At 38.4% G+C, this 19,007-nt stretch overlaps 1 protein-coding gene across 46 annotated transcripts in view; it reads left to right on the top strand.

Annotated features, from left to right (window-relative positions):
- The window catches only part of lrrfip2 (leucine rich repeat (in FLII) interacting protein 2), a 100,659-nt gene that overhangs the window by 46,707 nt on the left and 34,945 nt on the right, over positions 1–19,007 (top strand). For 25 of the 46 annotated variants that reach the window (XM_069920323.1, XM_069920325.1, XM_069920327.1 and 22 more), the window contains 5 exons: positions 466–534; positions 3,693–3,806; positions 14,101–14,130; positions 16,014–16,145; positions 16,329–16,400. In XM_069920323.1, the coding sequence (XP_069776424.1) occupies positions 466–534; positions 3,693–3,806; positions 14,101–14,130; positions 16,014–16,145; positions 16,329–16,400 (417 nt within the window). The remainder of the gene's footprint in view (positions 1–465; positions 535–3,692; positions 3,807–14,100; positions 14,131–16,013; positions 16,146–16,328; positions 16,401–19,007) is intronic. The other 21 variants (XM_069920350.1, XM_069920352.1, XM_069920355.1 and 18 more) reach the window with 5 other exon arrangements.

A 19,007-nucleotide genomic window follows, 5' to 3' on the forward strand; every position in this document is an offset into this window, starting at 1 on the left:
GCTTGTACTGTAGCTAGATAAGTCAATTTAATCCACGTCTTTCCATTCCAGGACTTGATCTCTGTACTTTTCTCTGCAAATGTTTTTTTTTATTCACATAAACTTGTGGTTAGATATTCAACGTATTTCAATCACTGGAAACAGCACTGCTTTCCATTGTAATTGAATGACTTCAGGAACTGTATTTTAAACTTTTATAATTATTTATTGAAACATTTATTATATTGTTGATAAGATGAGTTCTCCCATAAGTCAGAAATTTGCATTAAAGTTATAATATCTGAAATTTTAACTTATCATTTGGAACCCAGGAGTATTTTTACATGTCTTGTACTTCATTTGCATCATATGAAGCACTCTACATTTTTAAAAGAAACCTATTAAGATCTAATGTCTTGCTGTATAATAAACTGACAACAGTCATTGAGACTTGTTTCAGATTTTATTTACCTGAACTGTTTCTAGAATTCAGATGATGAAACATTGAGCACCACATCCCAAGATAGTTTCAGCCGGGAGCGTTGTGACAGTCTGGTGAGCTCTTTCCCTGCATGTGGAAGTGCATTATATAGTTTGAACCTTCGGTAACATGCAGTTATGTTTGGCTTTCCTAAATAACATAGCTGATAGGAGTTGTTGCTTCAACTAAAGTAGTGATAGATGTTATTTTTAAAATTGTAATCCATTTTAATCCCATTGTTGCAAAGCTCTACATGATAAAAATGAGGAAAGGGGAGAAAATATTGCCATTGCTTTGCAGCTTATTTAAAGAGATTAGTCAGTTTAAATTTTGCATAAAACAATTTATCACAACCAAAAAATAAGCAAGTCTCTGAGTAAAAAGCAAAAGAAATGGATCATATATATTCCCAGAATAGAGCAATTCACTCATATTCTTAAATAAAGCATGGTATTTTAGCTGATGATCTAATCTTAATGAAGTCAAAAACAAGAAAAAGGTGCCCATTGTAATAAAGTTAAATGGTTGGGAAACAGTGCAGTTTTCAGTAAAACAAACTACAAATTTAAAAATTGAAAAACAACTGTAAATTTGTGATGCAAGTTTGTGTAACTCCATTAAAGTTTATAAATTTTGGGCAATAGATTTAGGCATCTGTCTTATTGACTATTGTAATGCCAAATGAACACACCTGAAGTGACCAAATGCCGATAAAACTGCAATGTTTTTAAAATCGTTCACTAAATAGTCACAATTTAAATATGATAATTATCTCAAATTAATTTAACATTTTATGTACCAGTGGATTAACTCCTTAATTGAGTAAGCCAGTTGACTGTTCCTTCATGGAATTACAATTCAAATAAACTGAAACTGAGCCTGATCGAGGTTCAATGTTCCTTTTATTGTCATGTAATAATGCATAAAAATGTAATACATATGATGTACTTCAACTTTTGTCTGCTCCAAGGCAAACAAAGAGTTGCCATGACCATTGCCTGGCACCCCCTAACAATAAGAGAAAGAGAAGCAAAGGACAGTCCCTTCAGAGGGACCGAGTGTCCTTGGATTCGCCTCCAGCACTCACGGAGCATTTGCTGTTGCATGGACTCCTGTTAAAACCATAGGCAGCCTGAGTTCCAGGTCCAAACCTTTGATACGATCAGGAAGCCTTCAGTGCCCGAGGCCCCTTGGGAGCCCTTCTCAAATCCCTGTTCCAATACCTGGTTCCCATGAACCAGTCTCCAGCAATCTAGAGACAAACTGAGAATTGACACAAAATTCTGTTGTGCAGGGTCATGGTGTGTTTTAACCACCCAGGCTGAGGGAACTAGAATAAGATTAGTAACAATAGATCATGAATATTCTTTTACTAAAATGTGAGGGAGAAAGTTATTGTTGCTGATCTTTAAACAGTTCATGTTGTTTGTTGAAGTGCAAAATAAGCTGCAATTGTGAGGCTTGTCAAGCCTACAGCAATGCAATTTCTTTTGGGATCTGTAATGAACATCTCACACCTTTTAAGACTAAAATTTGCATTTCACTAGCACCTTTTATGACCCCTGACAAAAGCTATCTTAACAGCCAGTGAAATATTCTGAATGTTCTCACATTTAAGAGGCGTTCATTGACAGGTAATCAGAAGATCTGTTTTGGCATTTTTTTGTAATTATCTGAGAGAATCTACCATGATATAAAAGTCAGTTGGTTAAGAATATTTTTGCATGTGAAAAATGGGCACTGAAGGGAACAATATGGCCTGCAATATGTGTGCTGGCAAATTACTGAGTGTACACTACCATATGTTGTGTGGCATTTCATGGAGTACTCCATAGTTGCCAAAGTGTACACCTGAAATGAGCAGAAGGCTTCTTGGCACTCAAGTGCATCAGAGGCAGAGCAATGAAATTCTTCACCAGTGTGATGCACAGGTTCTGTTTGTTGCTGGGTGCACCCGTTAAAATTGTTTTCACTATTAACATTGACTTGCCAACTGACAGGATGTGAAGCAAGGCATTGCCAAAAAAAATGCTTGAATGTTATTGTGGGGGGAAAAAATAAATTTTCTTTAATCACTTAACAATTGGTGTATCTAGCAGAAAGCGGTCAAGTATGGCAAAGATGCTTTGAGTTCAAGGACACACCCCAAGTTGTTGTCCCACAGGTTGAATATCCTTTACATTATTCTGGTAATCCCATTGGTTTTCAAATTGTCCCCCTAAACTTGCATTCCACTTTCAGCAATCCCAGTGCTCTGTGATTAGTAAGAGATTGTTTCATGTGGTGTGTGAGTGGGAAGGGAAGGGGGAAAATCACTGCTCTCGACCCAATTGTTACTGAACTATTTGGCTTGAGAAAAATTGTCATTGGCCCATTTCCTTGGAGTTGTGAAACTGTGCACATAACGAGTCAATGAGATACGATTGTAACAGTGGTTTTCAACCTTTTTCTTTCCACTCACATATCACCTTAAGCAATTCCTTACTATTCATAGGGCATTTTTGCACAGAAACCTTGGAATTATTCTGAAAAAAATTAGCACACTTGCCTCTGGTGTGTCCCGATGTGGTCGTTTACACAGGAGCACATTTAGGGGACTTTTATACAGCTTTCCTGTGTTGCGGAGATTGTTGGAGGGGCAATGTCATATTCAATAGGCCTGTTTCTTACAGAGTGGTTGCAGTCAATTTACACTGCAGCCGCTCTGTAAAAATATGTAGGGGTACGAGTTGAAAAATTACAAAATGGAATTTGCATAAAAAATTCCGTCCTGACATTTTTACACTGCCAGCGGAGCAGAAATTTTCCTGAAATATTCTGTAGCTCTGTAAAAATGCCTACAGAGCACTTGTGGCATAGAGATTGCTGGAGTGTGAGTTTAGGGGGAGACAGTTTGAAAATGGCTGTCTCCAAATATGCTTCTTTGTTCAGAGGGTGTTGAGACTGTGAGGGAGCTGTCAGTGGAAGTGGTGGATATAGGTTCGATTTCAACATTTAAGAGAAACTTGGATAGATGTATAGATGGGAGGGGTTTAGAGGGCTAAGATCTGGGTGCAGGTCAATGGGACTAGGCAGAAAAATTCTGCATGATGGCTCAATGGACCTGTTTCTGGACTGTAGTGCTCTAAGGTTCTCAAACATGGCATTGCCATAAATCCATAAAATATGTACTCCTTGATAACTTTCATGTCCTCTGTAATTCATTCCTCTTAACTTTTCCTTTTCTCTGCAGTCATCTGATTTTTCTGATCACAGTGGATCAACAGCTGCCTATTTTAGCCGTTCAAGCCGCAGGGGAAGTGTGATCTCCGACTTTGGTGATACTACTGTCCCAGATCCTTTTAGTGTAAGGGAGCGCATCTGCAATGTGTGGTTTGGAGCTCTTTTTTTTTTAAGTGACTGGTCTCTGCGCAGTGTAGTGATTTATGTCTTGTGACTAAACGATTTATAATGTCATACATATTTAAGCTTGTTCTATGTTCTCTGAAGCATTGACCTCTAATTTTGTCTTTGAAGTGAAATTATGATGAGGCTATCATTTTGAAACTGCATGCTTATGCATGTTAATTTAAACAAGCACAAATTAATATTTTAATATTTTCTTCAACTTTATTTTAAATAACATTGGAAACCTTTAGAAGGGGCATAACGATAAGGAGAATCCCAAGAGGAGCGACAAGCGTATGAAAGCCAAAAGAGTAACCAGGGAAAGAAGAGGGCCCCTTCAAGATCTTTGTGTGAAGCCACGGGAGATGGCGGAGGTCCTTAAAGAGGATTTCTCACTTGTATTTACCATGGAGAAAGACATGCAAACGATGGAACTTGGGAAAATAAACAGTGATCTCGTAAAGAGAGGTGATGTTGGAGATCTTAAAAAACGTAAAGGGAGGTAAATTCTTTGGAAAGCTAGAAAACCCTGGCGGAACTTAATGTCATTTTTAGAGAAGTTACTGGAGGGATTCTGACTGACAACATGACTTTTGTGTGTGGGAAATAGTCTCTCACAAACTTGAATGAGTCTCTGTAAGATGTGACCCAGAAATTTGATGAGGGCAGGGCAGTAGACATTGTCTATATGCTCTTTGAAAATGTCTCATATGATGGGGTGGTCTGGATGGTCAGATTGCATGGAATCCAGAGTGATTTGGCCTTCTGGAATCATAATTGGTTTGATCATGGGAGACAGAGGGTGGTCGTGGAGGGTTATTACTCTGAATGGAGGCCATGAACCAGTGGTGTGCCACAGGGATTGGTGCTAGGTCTATTGTTGTTTGTCATCTGTTTTAGTCACTTGGATCACAAGGTTGTTTGCAGGGTTAGTATGTTTGCTGATAACACTAACATTTGTGCTGTGGTGGACAATTAAGGTTATCAATGATTACACCAAGATCTAGATGAACTGGAAAAGTGGGTCAAGGAATGGGAGATGGAATTTCAGTTGGACAACTGCAAAGTGTTGCGCTTTGAGAGGATAAATCAGGGTAGAATATACACAGTGAAGGACAGAAGCCTGGGGAATGTAGTAGAACATGAAAGTGGCAGCACAGTTCAACAGGGTGGTGAAAAATGTTTTAGACACACTTGGCTTCATCGGTCAACACATTGAGTACAGAACTATGTACATCATGTTACAACTGTACAAGATATTAATTATTCTGCACTTGGATTGTTCTTTGCAATTGTGGTCACTCCGATGTAAGAAATATATAATTGAGATGGAAAGAGTGTAGGCTTGAATTATAAAGTGATGAGGGGCACAGTTAAATAGTTATTGTTTTCTTTCCCTAGGGGAGACAAATCAAAAATTAAGGTCATAGATTTCAGGTGAGAGGGGAAAGATATCAAAGGGATCTGATGAGCACCTATTCCACACCGAGGGTGGTAGATGTATGGAACTAACTGCCAGAGGAAGTAGTAGAAACGGTCACATTCAGAAGACACTTCGATATTAGAGTGGATAGGAAATATTTTGAGGAATATGGGCTGAACACAGGGAAATGGGATGAACTTTGTTTGCATGTTTGGGCTGGGCCAAAGGGCCTGTTTTTATGCTGTCGAACTCTTATTGTACAAGAAACCTGGATATTTGTAACTATCTTTGTGTCTTATTGCCTGGCTAATAATGCTATTTTGCATTCATGCTTGTTAATGTCATGTTTAGTTAAAATTTGAAACTGCATTGTCATCTCTGTTGTCAGTTTCAGCTGAACATTTGGATGCATGGAAATGGAGAGCAGCTGCTGGAATGATCTCACTGGTTTTTCCAAGGAGTATTTTAATTTTATTGTAGGAATTTGCTGCGTGAACTTTGTATGTCAATATCTGTGCTTGAAGGCCTTGTGGATTTGAAGGTTTGCAAGTTCACCAGCAGCAAATGATTTTTCTAATTCTCTTAAGACCTTTCCCTTCACTTTGAATATTTTGTTTTGTTTTGCATGACATGCAGCAGGCAGTTTTCTTCATACCTTTTCAGAACACCAAAACTGGCTTTCAATGCGATCACTCAACTTTCTACTGATTTTAGGGAAGTATATTCTGGAAATGTACTGCCCATCCTCTGTCCAGGAAGGGCTCTGTGGTGTACCCGCAACTCCCCCCCAGTCACTTGACTTCATTTATCATAAGATCGGAAGCCCAGTTAATTGAATATATATTTGCAATCTGGAAGTTACAAAGAAAAACATTAAAACATAGAACAAAACAAGAACAAGCACCTTCAGCTGACACGTCTGTGCTAACCATGATTCCAAATTGAACTGAAATTCTCCAGCTTGCACATAATACATATTCCTCTTCAAGTGTCATCTTAAAGTCTCCAATGCTTCTGCTGTATTTTCTTCCATCTCTACTTTTGGTAGAACATTCCAAGCACTGATCACTGTGTGTGCTTTTTTTAAAAAAAATGCCTCTTTCATTTCCTTTAGGCTGTCTCTTCTTATTCTCCCTCCCCAAGTTCAATGGGTTCAAAGAGTGATAGCCCTGGACATGTGGTAGATAAAACCATGAACTTTATTTAGGGTGAGGAACAAAGATGCACACTCTCATGCAAAATCTAATTTTTGCTGTCACACAAGTTAACTACAACAACCACATCCAGAGGGTTAAAGCAAACAATACCTGCCACCCGTCCTCTGAAAAGCAGGCACGCCACTCAGCTTAACGAGGCTACAGTATTTCCAAATTCTGCAGGCAACCTACGGTGGTTTCCTTTGAGTTTAACAAGAAAGTCTGTGGATGCTGTGATTGTAGTTTGGCGAGCTCTCCACTGGCCACCGTGACAGAGGTTAACCAAAGAAGAGGTACAAGGACTGCCTAAAGAAATCTCTTGGCGCCTGCCACATTGACCACCGCCAGTGGGCTGATATCGCCTCAAACCGTGCATCTTGGCACCTCACAGTTCGGCGGGCAGCAACCTCCTTTGAAGAAGACCGCAGAGTCCACCTCACTGACAAAAGACAAAGGAGGAAAAACCCAACACCCAACCCCAACCAACCAATTTTCCCCTGCAACCGTGTCTGCCTGTCCCGCATCGGACTTCTCAGCCACAAACGAGCCTGCAGCTGACGTGGACATTTACCCCCTCCATAAATCTTCGTCCGTGAAGCCAAGCCAAAGAAAGAAAAAAGAAAAGTTTGATATACCAATGTTTTTTTGTATTTTCACATTTGTATATTAGATAGTTTCCTTTGAGGTGCATGCAAAAGTGAGCCCCTCCCATCTACACACCTCACAATTAGTTCTCCAGCCCTGTTTGTGATCCCCAGTCTGGAGCAGCTATCTCGACAAGAGGATAAAGGAGAGAGAGAGTGGCTGGAGCACACGGTCAGGTTTTACACCTGGCATCTGGGGTCTGACCCAGGTGCTGATTCATGTGATTCCAGGTGACCATTGTAACGTGGTATTGGCTGTGGGCAGAAGACATGGGGGTCAGTGACCTTCGACCTCTTTTCCTGTCTGACCATGAAGGTGACTTTCTTTCCCCCCCCCCCCCCCCCCCACATAAGCATCCCACATCCTGTTGTGATGTATGCCCTCGGATAAAAATTCAAATTGTCTCCCCTTTCAGTGGCTTTCATAATTTTATAAACTTCCATTAGGTCAGCCCTCAGCCTCCATTGCAGAGAAATGATCCAAGTTTGTCTTCTCTTAATACAGTGACCAGAATTTCACAATTCTCCCAATTGCAGTCTCATTAATTTTTTTTAATGTAACTGCAACAAAACTTCCTCATTTTTATACTCCATGCCCCACCCAATGAAGGCAAACATGCATTATGGTTCCTTTACCACTCTATCTTCTTTTGTAGTTACTTTCAAGGATCCAAGAACCTGAACCCCAGAACCCTTTGTGCAACATTGCTTTTAAGGGTCCTGTCAATAACTATACAAGTTTGCCTTACATTTGACCTTGCATAGTGCAACACCTCACCCTTGTCTAAATTAAAATCCATCTGCTATTTGCCAAAATCCGTACCTGATCTATATCCTTATATTTGAAAGCCTTCTACACTGTCCACAACTCCACCAATCTTGCCTAAAGAGATTTCTTTAGGCAGTCCTTGTACCTCTTCTTTGGTGCACCTCTGTCACGGTGGCCAGTGGAGACACTGTCATCTGCAATGTTACTAACCCACCCATTCATTTATTCATCCAATTCATTTATATATATCACAAACAACAAGGGTCCCAACGCCAACCCCACTGGTCACTGACTCATGGCCAGAATACACCAGTGCTGTCTGGTTTGCAACAGCCAATTCAGAATCCAAGCAGTTACCTCACTGTAGATCCCATGCTTATTTGGACCACAGCTGGCTAACCATATTGTAGGATGGATGTGATGTGATTACACTTGAGGTTGAAGAGGGGATTCAACAGTTATATGAAAAGAGTAGAGAGGCTGGATTTTTTTTTTTGCTTGGAGCATAAGGGTCTGAACAAAGGCCTGATGTACAAAATTCCAAGAGATGTCGAAACTTTGCCTCACAGTGGAGGTGCTTAAGATGAGAGAAATTATTTTAAGGTGATATTTCGAAGAAAAACTGAGGGAAAATTGTTTCATGCAAGTTGGAAGGTGGTGGAGGCAGGTACCTTGCCATTTATGAGCCCTTGATTTGCCATAACATTGTCATCCACAGACCAAATGATGGTTAACAAATTGGTGGGCCAAAGAACTTGTTTCTGTACTGTATCATTCTGATTCCATAATGCTTCAATTGATTGCATGTGCTGAACAAATGCATTAAAACATAAACAGCTCCTGACTTAGGTTCAGAATCAGGTTTATTGTTATGAAATATGTGGTTTGGAGCAGCAGTTTTGTACAGTACAAATGCAAATATTGCTATAAATTACATTTCTGTAATTACATTTTAAAAAAATAAATAAATAAACTAGCGCAAAGAAGAGAAAAAGGTGAGGTAGTGCCTGTGGTTCGTTGTCCATTCAGAAATCTGATGGCAGAGGGGAAGAAGCTGTTTTTGTAACGTTGGGGTGTTCATCTTCAGGCTGGTCTTTTGAGACACTGTCTCTTAAAGTTGTCCTTAATAGAGTGAAGACTAATGCCTATGAAATGCTGGCCGAGTTTACAACCCTCTGTCGCCTTTTCCTTTCCTGTGCTTTGGCACGTCCATACCAGACAGTGATGCGACTGGTACACCTGTAGAATTCTAATTAATCCAATAACTTTAATGAAATAACCTTGTTATGATGTGGGAAAAGCTGTTTTGTTTTACAGTTCTTGTATTCTTTGAAAACAAAGCATTCGATTTGAAAGATTTTGCACATTAAATGATCGTATTTTTATTGCAGGAATTTTCATTATTTTGAAATATCTTTGGAGTGAGATTGATCTGGTCATTGAAACTGTTGGTGTTTGGCAGAACCGAGCAGTACTCCGCCTTCTGATTCATGCAATGGCAGTTTTTGTTTTGATGAGTACACTTTGTATCATGGCAACAAATGGATTTTGAAAAGTGACATTAAGTATTGTTCTAACAGTGCAATCATTGAGGCCTCAGTATTTATCATTCAAAATTATGCAACTTTTCATTTAACTTAGTTGTAAAATGATTAATTTAAGTCAGTGAGGTTGCTTTCTCAAAAATGAGTGCTGAATGCACCTTCGAGTCTAAATATCTGAATCAGGTTTATGAACATGTCACAAAATTTATTGTTTTACGGCAGCAATATTGTGCATTACAGATGCAAAAAATACTATAAATTACATTTATTTAAATAGACTATTAAAAATAAATAATTAGTGCAAAGAAGAGGGAAAAAAGAAAGGTAGATCTGATGGCAGAGGGGAAGAAGCTGTTTTTGGATCATTGTGTGTTCAACTTCAGCCCCCTGTACTTCTTTCCTGATGGTGCCGAGGGTCCTTGATGACAGAGGCTGCTTTCTTGAGACTCTGCCTCTTATAGATGTCCTTAATGGAGGGAAGACTAATACTCATGATGGCACTGGCAGACTTCATAATTCTCTCTTATCTTTTCCTGTCCTGTGCATTGGCACGTCCATGTCAGAGAATGGTACAACCAGTCAGAAAGCTCTCCAAGGTAGACCTGTAGATTTCTATTGAATGCAGATACTAAATGAAATGACCTTGTTAAGAAATGGCAAAAGCTGTTTTTAATCACATGTAGAAATTTGCAAGAGTATTTGGCGACATACCAAATCTCCTCAAACTCCTCACGAAATATGGCACTTGCAATCCTTCGAGTTTACATCGATGTGATGGGCCATGTGTAATCCATGGTGTGCTTAGATTGTTGTTTGTTCAGATTATCTGAAAAAGAAAATTAGATTTAGATAATGGGAGGGAAACCCATTTCAGTGCCAATCATGTCTCCATTAAGTGGTTGGCTGTATGTAATTGCAAGGAGTGTCACTTTTGTTGCTCTTGGGGAAGAATAAGGGAAATGAGCTTCAGAAGGACTGAAACGGTCTCAAGGTGGGAAGTAACAACTTCCATGAAATGAGAAGTACAGTAAAGTCCTAAAATCTAGACTGCTCAGGGTTTGGGTTAGTCTAGATTTTTAGATTTTCCAGATTCTCGGGCAGTACTTTTAAAATTCAAATTTAGGGAGAGAAAGAAAAGATGAACAGGTACATTTTGAAGTAAAAACACACAATGCTGGAGAGACTCAGCAGGTCAAACAGTGTCCTTTATGTAGCAAAGGCAGAGATACAGAACTGGCGTTTTGGGCTCGAGCCCTTCATCAAAGTACGTGAAAATGAGGAGTCACGTGATGGAGTAGTGGCCGGACGGTGAACTCCAGCCCTCTCCAGAAAAGTCGGGAAAAACAAAGGAAAACACAAAGGCACAGAAATAAAAGTTACAGAAAAGTGAGTATAAAGGTGGAAAGAAGATGGCGACAAAAAAAGAAAAATCGAAAGCAACGGTAAGAAGAGAGGAAGAGAAGACAAAGGAGGAAAAAGGTGAAGGCCTTACCTGTCCGAAGAGGCCCGCTGCGGAGAGAGAAACCCGCTCCCTCAGGTCGGTAAATAATGGACTACAAAAATGGCTCGCAGAGCCGAGTAAAAGTGCGCATCCGCGCATGCGCGATACTTCGCGCATCCGCGATGCGAATGAAAAAAAACACACCGACGGGAGGGGGGACCAGCTGGGGAGTTGATCTCCACAGCCGGCAACGACAGCTGCAGAACACCTGCAGCAAGAAGAGACCACAGAAGACAATAGAAACAAGAAAGAAGAGAAGGAAAGGGCAACAAAGAAACAACAGATGGCCAACCCAGAGGAAGAAGAAGAGGAAGAGTACAGTGAAATAGAAGAAGAAAAGAAAGGCAAGATAAAGGATATACTTTCTCTTATTAAAGGATACATGGAATCATTTAAAGAATGGCAAACACAGGAATTTAATGATTTAAGAAAAAGAATAAACAACACAGAAGAGAAAATGAATAAAATAGAGATGACCTTAACAGAAATGGGAAAGAAAATGGACAAGATGGAAGAGCGGGCAGTAGCAGCAGAAATGGAGGTAGAAGACTTAAAAAAGAAATTGGAGGAATCTAATAAAAAAACTAAAGAGACGCAAGAACTACTAGCTCAAAAAATAGATACAATGGAAAATTATAACAGAAGAAATAACATAAAGATAGTGGGCCTTAAGGAAGATGAAGAAGGCAAGAATATGAGGGAGTTTATAAAAGAGTGGATCCCTAAGACCCTAGGATGTCCAGAACTACAGCAAGAAATGGAAATAGAAAGGGCACATAGAGTATTGGCCTCTAAACCACAACCACAACAAAAACCAAGATCTATTGTAGTAAAATTCCTAAGATATACTACAAGAGAAAAGGTACTGGAGAAGACAATGGAAAAAGTAAGAGAGGGCAACAAACCACTGGAGTATAAAGGGCAAAAAATCTTCATTTATCCAGATATAAGTTTTGAACTCCTAAAGAAGAGAAAAGAGTTCAATACAGCAAAGGCGATTTTATGGAAGAAAGGGTATAAATTTATACTAAAGCATCCAGCGGTATTGAAAATATTTATTCCAGGACAACAAAACAGACTATTCTCGGATCCAGAAGAAGCACGAAAATTTGCAGAACAATTACAAAAATAGACTGAGGGAGGAAGACGGAAAATGAGAGTTAAAATGATCACGATTGATATGTATGTGGGTAAAGACAAAAATAGACTGAAGGACGAAGACGGGTAATGAGAGTAAAAATGATCACGATTGATATGTATGCAGGTAAAGAGGTATAAGAGTGAATAGAGACAATGTGCATACGTGAAAGTATCTGTACTTAGAGGAAAATATAGATAGTATAGACAAGAATTAATAAGGGAAGGTAATGGAATAGAGAGAATAAGGAGGGAATTAAAAGAGTGACCTTTGTGACATATGAAAAGTGAAATCTTTTCTGGGGGGTGCGGGGTGGGGGGAAATAGCGGTCGCTGCAAAATCAGTTGACGCTTGCGAGTGGATTCGCAAATCCAAATGGAGAGGGGAGATGTGGTTGTCCGACAAGGGATAAAGGACAACTCAGGAGGGGAAGGGGAGATTGGGGATAAATAAGATAGAAATAGGAGAATAAGGAAAATGTTGGATGTTGTAGGAATGTTGTCTTATAAGGAGTTGAATATAAGAAAACAGAAATGGAAAAGGAGGAAAGGTAATGATGGAAAAACGGAAAGAGAAGATAAACAAAATATAAAAGGGCTACGCTGAACTATATGACTTTAAATATTAATGGAATACATAACCAAATTAAAAGGAAGAAACTACTAAATTTAAATGAATAAATATTCCATTAGAAAAAATAACATATAGGTTAAGAAATAATATTGAAATATTCGAACAAGTATAGGAGCCTTACATTAAATACAATAGCGGAAACCTACCGGGGACAAACATTACCTAAATTGATGGAAGGAGAAGGAAAGAAAAGAATGGACTCAGTAGAATTTCTGGTGTATTTTTGTTGAATGACAACATTGTCTGACTGGCTTAATGCAACCTAGATTGTATACCTAAAATGGATGAGGGGGGGGGGTGGGGGGGTGGCTTGGGAGGAGGGGGGGGGGAGAAAACGTCACTGTATATTTGTGAAAAAGAAATAGTGTATATCATGGCTAATGTGATGTATGGTGTGAAAAATAAAAATTTTTTAAAAAAAGTACGTGAAAATGCAGGTGAGTGTCAGAAATAAAGAGTGGGAGGGGGTGGAGAAGGGAGGGAGGGGACAGCAGCACTGAGGGGGAAGGGGCTTGGAAAGGCTGTGTAGGTGAAAGAACTGGAAAGGCAGGAAATTGGGGAAGAGGAAGAAAAGGTGAGCAGCTTTAATGGAAAACAGTGAAGTCAATGTTCATGTTTGATAGCTTATTAACAAAAAATGTTTTCATATAAAATACAAAGTATAAAAATATATTCATTAATTTCCACAATTTCTGTGCATCTGTGGCGCTTACGCCTGCCCGCAGACAAAAGCCCACTAAATTTTTAAAATTTGAGAATTTTCAAATTCTTGGGTGGTCTGGATTTCTGGTATCCAGATTTTGGGAATTTTACTGTATTTGAAACAACTGGTCTTGAAAGTCCCACTTGGAATCTTGAGGAGGAGTTAAAAGTGAGTATAAGGAGATGAGTATAGCTTGTACTCAAGTGGGTTCCATTAGTTCATTTCGAATTGGAAAATATTTGTGGAGCTGAAGGAGCTTTTCAATGTGAGTTAGTGATGAGTAGATTTTTAAAGGTTAAGATACCTTCTCATTAGTAATGAATTAAAACGAGAAATAGACCAAATATTTCTTCAACTAATTTCTTCTGTAAACAGGAGCTGAGATAGTTCTTTAAAACTTGATTGTTGTGCAATATCTTTCGTCCATATTTTATTTTGAGATTGAAAGATTCATTGCAGAGGAAGCCAAATGCTAACCAATTATAAGTGGGACCCTAATCAAATGCAAGCAAAATTCTTAGCGCTTTTCATCATGGATTTCCTCTGTTAGATATGCATGGCATTGGTTCAAAGGTTCCATGGCTCTTCATTTTTCTTTGCTGTTGAACTGACTTTTCAGATGTATTTTCATGTAAATTTGGTAATTCTATATTATTATTTAACTTTATAATAGTACTAATATGACATTTTTTGTTTTTACAGTTGGATGAGAAGACAGAATCATTTTCTCGAGTGAGTAATATCAGTAAAAATGATTTTTGTTCTATTAATTGTGATTGCCGTCTTTTGTTGGTGTTGGAAAATATAGTTCATGTTATAAAGTTGCCTTAGCTATGTCCAAGATCAACAGAAGTCTGAAAAATTAACAAGCTTAAAAATTTTTAATTTAAAGCACCTTAAAGTACTTTGACCTCCCCCAATCCACTCTGTCACCACTTTCTGAGATAGGAATTCACACCGCAAGATCTCTCTATACATTATATACATTAATTCTCCAAACATCCTTGCCAAGACCTCTTACAGAACTTGACTTCCAAAATTTCATTGCCTCATACTTGTCTCGATGAATTTCTGCATGTCACATCTAAGCCCAACTTTCTAGCTGGATTATGCCCTGCTACATCCTTAGATATCCTTCTTTGCTATCAATAACTCACCAATTTTCATGTCACTATAAACTTACTAATCATACCCCTTATGTTTTTGTCCCAAGTCATTAATGTACATTACAAACAGCAATGTTCTCAACATGGAACCCTGTGGTATAAAACCTGCAGGAGCTTGCTAGTCAGAGAAACACCTACCACCTCCCTTCACCTAGCTAATGTTGATGAGGATTTATGTCCGAAACACAAGAAAAATGCTCAGCTGCACTGAAATACTTAATTGTTGCAACCATATATATATGAAAAAATCCCCATAATCATTAAAGTACACCAACCACAATTGTGCAAAACTGAATTGCCAAGGTATGCCATGACACAGCAAAAGACAGATAAATATTCAATAGAGTGGGTGGAGATGAAAGAGTAAACCAGGTGGTTGCAGAGGAAGTTGTCCTTGTGAAAATCAGGAAGAGATGGTAGGCTAATATGTAGCTGGCAATGGGATCAAGTTGTGGTTGGTGGATGTAGCAAAAAATGTGTGCTGGATGCGGGGGCTGAAAAGTGGGAACCAAGGGATTGTTGTACTATGGGGAAGATGGGCTGAGAGCAGAAGTGTTTGTGATGGGAGAGATGTGGGTGAGGGATTTACCAATGATCACAAAGGAAATGGGAGAATCTGGAATCTCTTGCCCCGGGTGCCCTGGTTTCCTCCAACCCAGATAGAGAAAGTGGTGAAGATGATGTTTGTCACACGCCTTCATTGAGCAGGGTTCTGAGAACAAGAGTTGGACCCTCATTATTCAGCTGTACAAAGTGTTGGTGAGATCCCATTTTGAATACTGTCTAGTTACCTAGCTACAGGAAGGTATCAATAAATTAGAAGATCTGTGGAAGAAATTCGCCCAGTATGTTACTGGGACTAAAGGACTTTGAGTTATTGGGACGGGTTAGATAGGCTGGGTCTTTATTCCCTGGCGTGTAGCTACCAGTGGAAAATGTAGAAATGCGCACAATTCTGACATTCAAGAGACATTTGCACAGATTTATGGATCAAAGGGCTAGAAGGATATGGATCAAATGCAAGCAAATGGGACCAACTCAGAAGAGTTCCAAAAAGTCCTGTTTCATTTCTGACCACATCATCTCGAACTGTCCTTTCCTCTCCATATGTATGGTCAGCATAGAGAAGTTGGGCCAAATGGCCTGTTCTGTCGCGTATCATTCTATTATGGTCAGCATCGAAGAGATGCACTGAAGTGTCTATTTCTATGCTGTGCAGTTCTGAAAGTGTATGGGACAGGACGAGAATTGTGCAATTCGAGAAGATGAAATGCATACAGAAGAATACCGAAGTCAAATAATATAAAAACTGAGGAAACTAGTAGACTTGTTGGAGTCAGTAGACTTCTTGGAACCAGTTCTACTGGTTGGAGTAGAAGTTCTGTGTTCTAAAATTTGCTCTTGTTTCTCTGGGCACAAATACAATCCATCTCTTTTTTTATTTGCAAGCCATCATCTCGAAATGCAGTTTCAGGGTTGTCTGCAGCCACACTGGCTTCACTCGGGGGATCCTCCTCACGACGAGGTAGTGGGGATACGAATAGTATTCTGGATCCAGATGTTTCACTCAGTGAATTGCGGGTAAGGTTTATTAAACTGTGAGTATGCTGAGAAATAGTTCATTGTTTCTGAATGCTTCTGTTTAATGAATTCTTATGGCATATGCCTTATGAGCAAAAATATAATACTTTGATGAAGTTCAGTTCATGTTTTTTCACCCTCCCCCTCCCATTTATCCATTGGTTCATTCCGTGTGTCCAACAGGATATCTATGAGCTTAAGGACCAGATACAAGATGTAGAGGGGCGATACATGCAGGGATTAAAAGAACTGAAGGTATCAGGGCCATGTCCCCAGCATGTTTCTTTGTGATTCCTCTAGTTGCTATATAGGCCGTCCCTGGTTTACCAAACAGATTTGGTTTTTACAAACATCCACAAGTCAGTTTTGTCCATGTTGGTTTGTCAGTAAGTTGGAAAATGCACAAAATTTGCTCTCTGATGACCAGTATTGTCAGGAATGGCATCAACAGCACATATGACTAATAAGAATGATCAGATACAGAAAGTGGGGAGACCAAACAGGTTCTGCCATTCATAGGAGTGATCGTGTACCAGAAGGATGATCGGATATTTGAATTTAATAATATTATGAGGCTCGTTCATATGTTGTGATGTCTCAAAGTTGGGCATTCATAATCCAGGGACGGCCTTTGATGTGAATTTGTGCTGCACTCCTTTAACATGCAAAAGGTAGAAATCCTCTGGCATTCGACTAACTTTTCACTTGGAATGATTGATATATAATGTGGATTCTTAATGGCATGTGTTTTTTATTTCTTGAATGTGACTCTGACAGTACCTTATGTTAATATGGATAGTATCAAAAAATGATGAATAATATTAATATTGTAATGAAAGCAATAAAATACTTTCAATATTAGCAGATTACAAGAAACCTATAAAGGTAGAAATCGATCATTTAATTCTTGATGTTATCTATTTTGATTTGAATTTCTGCAATTGTTTACATGTATTCCTTGATTTATAAATAATTGATTCTTGAATTTCCACTTTAGTTCATTTGATACTTTAGGATGCACATTCATGAAATACAAATCTGAATTTTGCTATAGAAAAAGGCACACATTAGGGAGGAGGGGGAGAGAGAGAGAGAGAGAGAGGGAGAGAGAGAAATAAAAGTACCTGTAATCAGAACTATTTTTGTTCTTCATTGTCTTATTCACTATTTCTGTGAAGACCATATTGATCTTTGTTATAACAGCTGTAGGTATAAATTGTCTGGTATTAGTCAATGAAATTACATTGATAACACACAACAGAAATACTGTATGTTGGATGCTCTGTCAATCAGAACATTTCCCTGATGCTGACTTTCTGTGCATGGATTCAAGATCTACTGCTGTACAGAAGCATTTATACCTCCACAAGTGGTATATTCAGAAAACACATGCTCATTTAAGACAATTTGGAGTATGTTTGTCTACTTCCCCCTTCCCCCACCCCAAAGTCTTCAGTCTCTTACACTGAGACTACCTGAGCGATGCAGCTCTATAAATATAACTTCACAAGGAAATCACTTCCAGCTGAAGCTAAGCTCACCTCAACTTTTAAAGTTAAGTGTGTTAGAGTGTTTCCAAAATGGTCACAAAATCCAATCCCGTTTTTGTGGGTAAAAGCATAATAATTCAAAATTTTCTCATACCAATTTTCTCTCCATAATCTGCAACCTCTGGTAACATTCCATTTCCTTGCTAATTGAGATCTGTCTTAAAAAATCAGATACTCTAGTTGACATTCTTGAACTCTGGGACATGGCCTTAGTGTTTATGTTGAAATTAATGAGGAACAATTTTCTTATTCATGCTTTCAAAAACATTTCTTTATGGTTCTTTATGAATAAATCAAGGAATATCTATCTCTATGCTATATAACATTCATTGTGAAGTGTGTACATAGAATCAAATTAATGCTGTGGTTTTCAGAAACATTCCTCAGAAATGCATTTATATGGTTTGATTGTTTCAGTAAAGGGTGAAACTTGGAATAGGGTAAAATGGATGAAGCCAAAATTTCAGTTTAATCTGGAAATAAAGTATTCTTGCACAGTTTGTAACATTTATCACCATAGCTAATTCTTGATGCACTCTTTTTTTTTAACAGTTGATTTTTTGGTAAAACTAAAAAGTTCTACTTTCAACCTTTGGAATGCTTGGCTGGATAAGGCCGTTGTTTGGTTAACTCGTTGAAAGGTCAACATTTTCATCTGACATATATCTAAAAAAAAATTAAAATATCAACTCATTTTTCAGTTGATGAGCTTCAAGATTGGGATTCTGAGAATATTTCTTAAAAAGTAATCTTATTTTAAATTTTGATAAATTTCAGTAACAATTAAAAACTTGCATCATAGAAATCTATTCGGTTTAGTAATCTTTCACACGGTTCCACTTTTTCTATGAAATAGTGATGCATAAAATATGTTATGTCTTATGTTTATTTGTGCTTATTGGCAAGATGTTTTCTCAAAAATAAATTGTGCCCTCTGCATATTTGACCAAAGATTCTCTGTGCTGAGTTGTTTTTCTGGAATACTTAGTCTCAAGGTGTTAACTGCAGCTAACTTAAATGACTGTGATCTCACACCTGATTTTCATGTTTCTGCTTTCTTTGAATTTTGTTTCCAAAGTACAAGAAAGTTATATTGTCATGTTTGGAAGATCTATTTAAATAAAATGGCAAGTGAAAATACTTTGGAACTTGCTTAAAAAAGTAGTATAAATGTTATGAGTTGAAAGAAATGACTGAATTGTCTCCAGGAGATGAAGAAACTTTTGCTTCAACAAGTTTTTTTTGAATTACAACTTGAATTTTTTCTCCAAACATGATGGGTTTATTGAGAGTATGTTCTGAAGTCATCCAG

The sequence above is a fragment of the Narcine bancroftii genome, chromosome 2 (assembly GCF_036971445.1).
Source record: "Narcine bancroftii isolate sNarBan1 chromosome 2, sNarBan1.hap1, whole genome shotgun sequence".
In the NCBI taxonomy this organism is placed as follows: Eukaryota; Metazoa; Chordata; class Chondrichthyes; order Torpediniformes; family Narcinidae; genus Narcine; species Narcine bancroftii.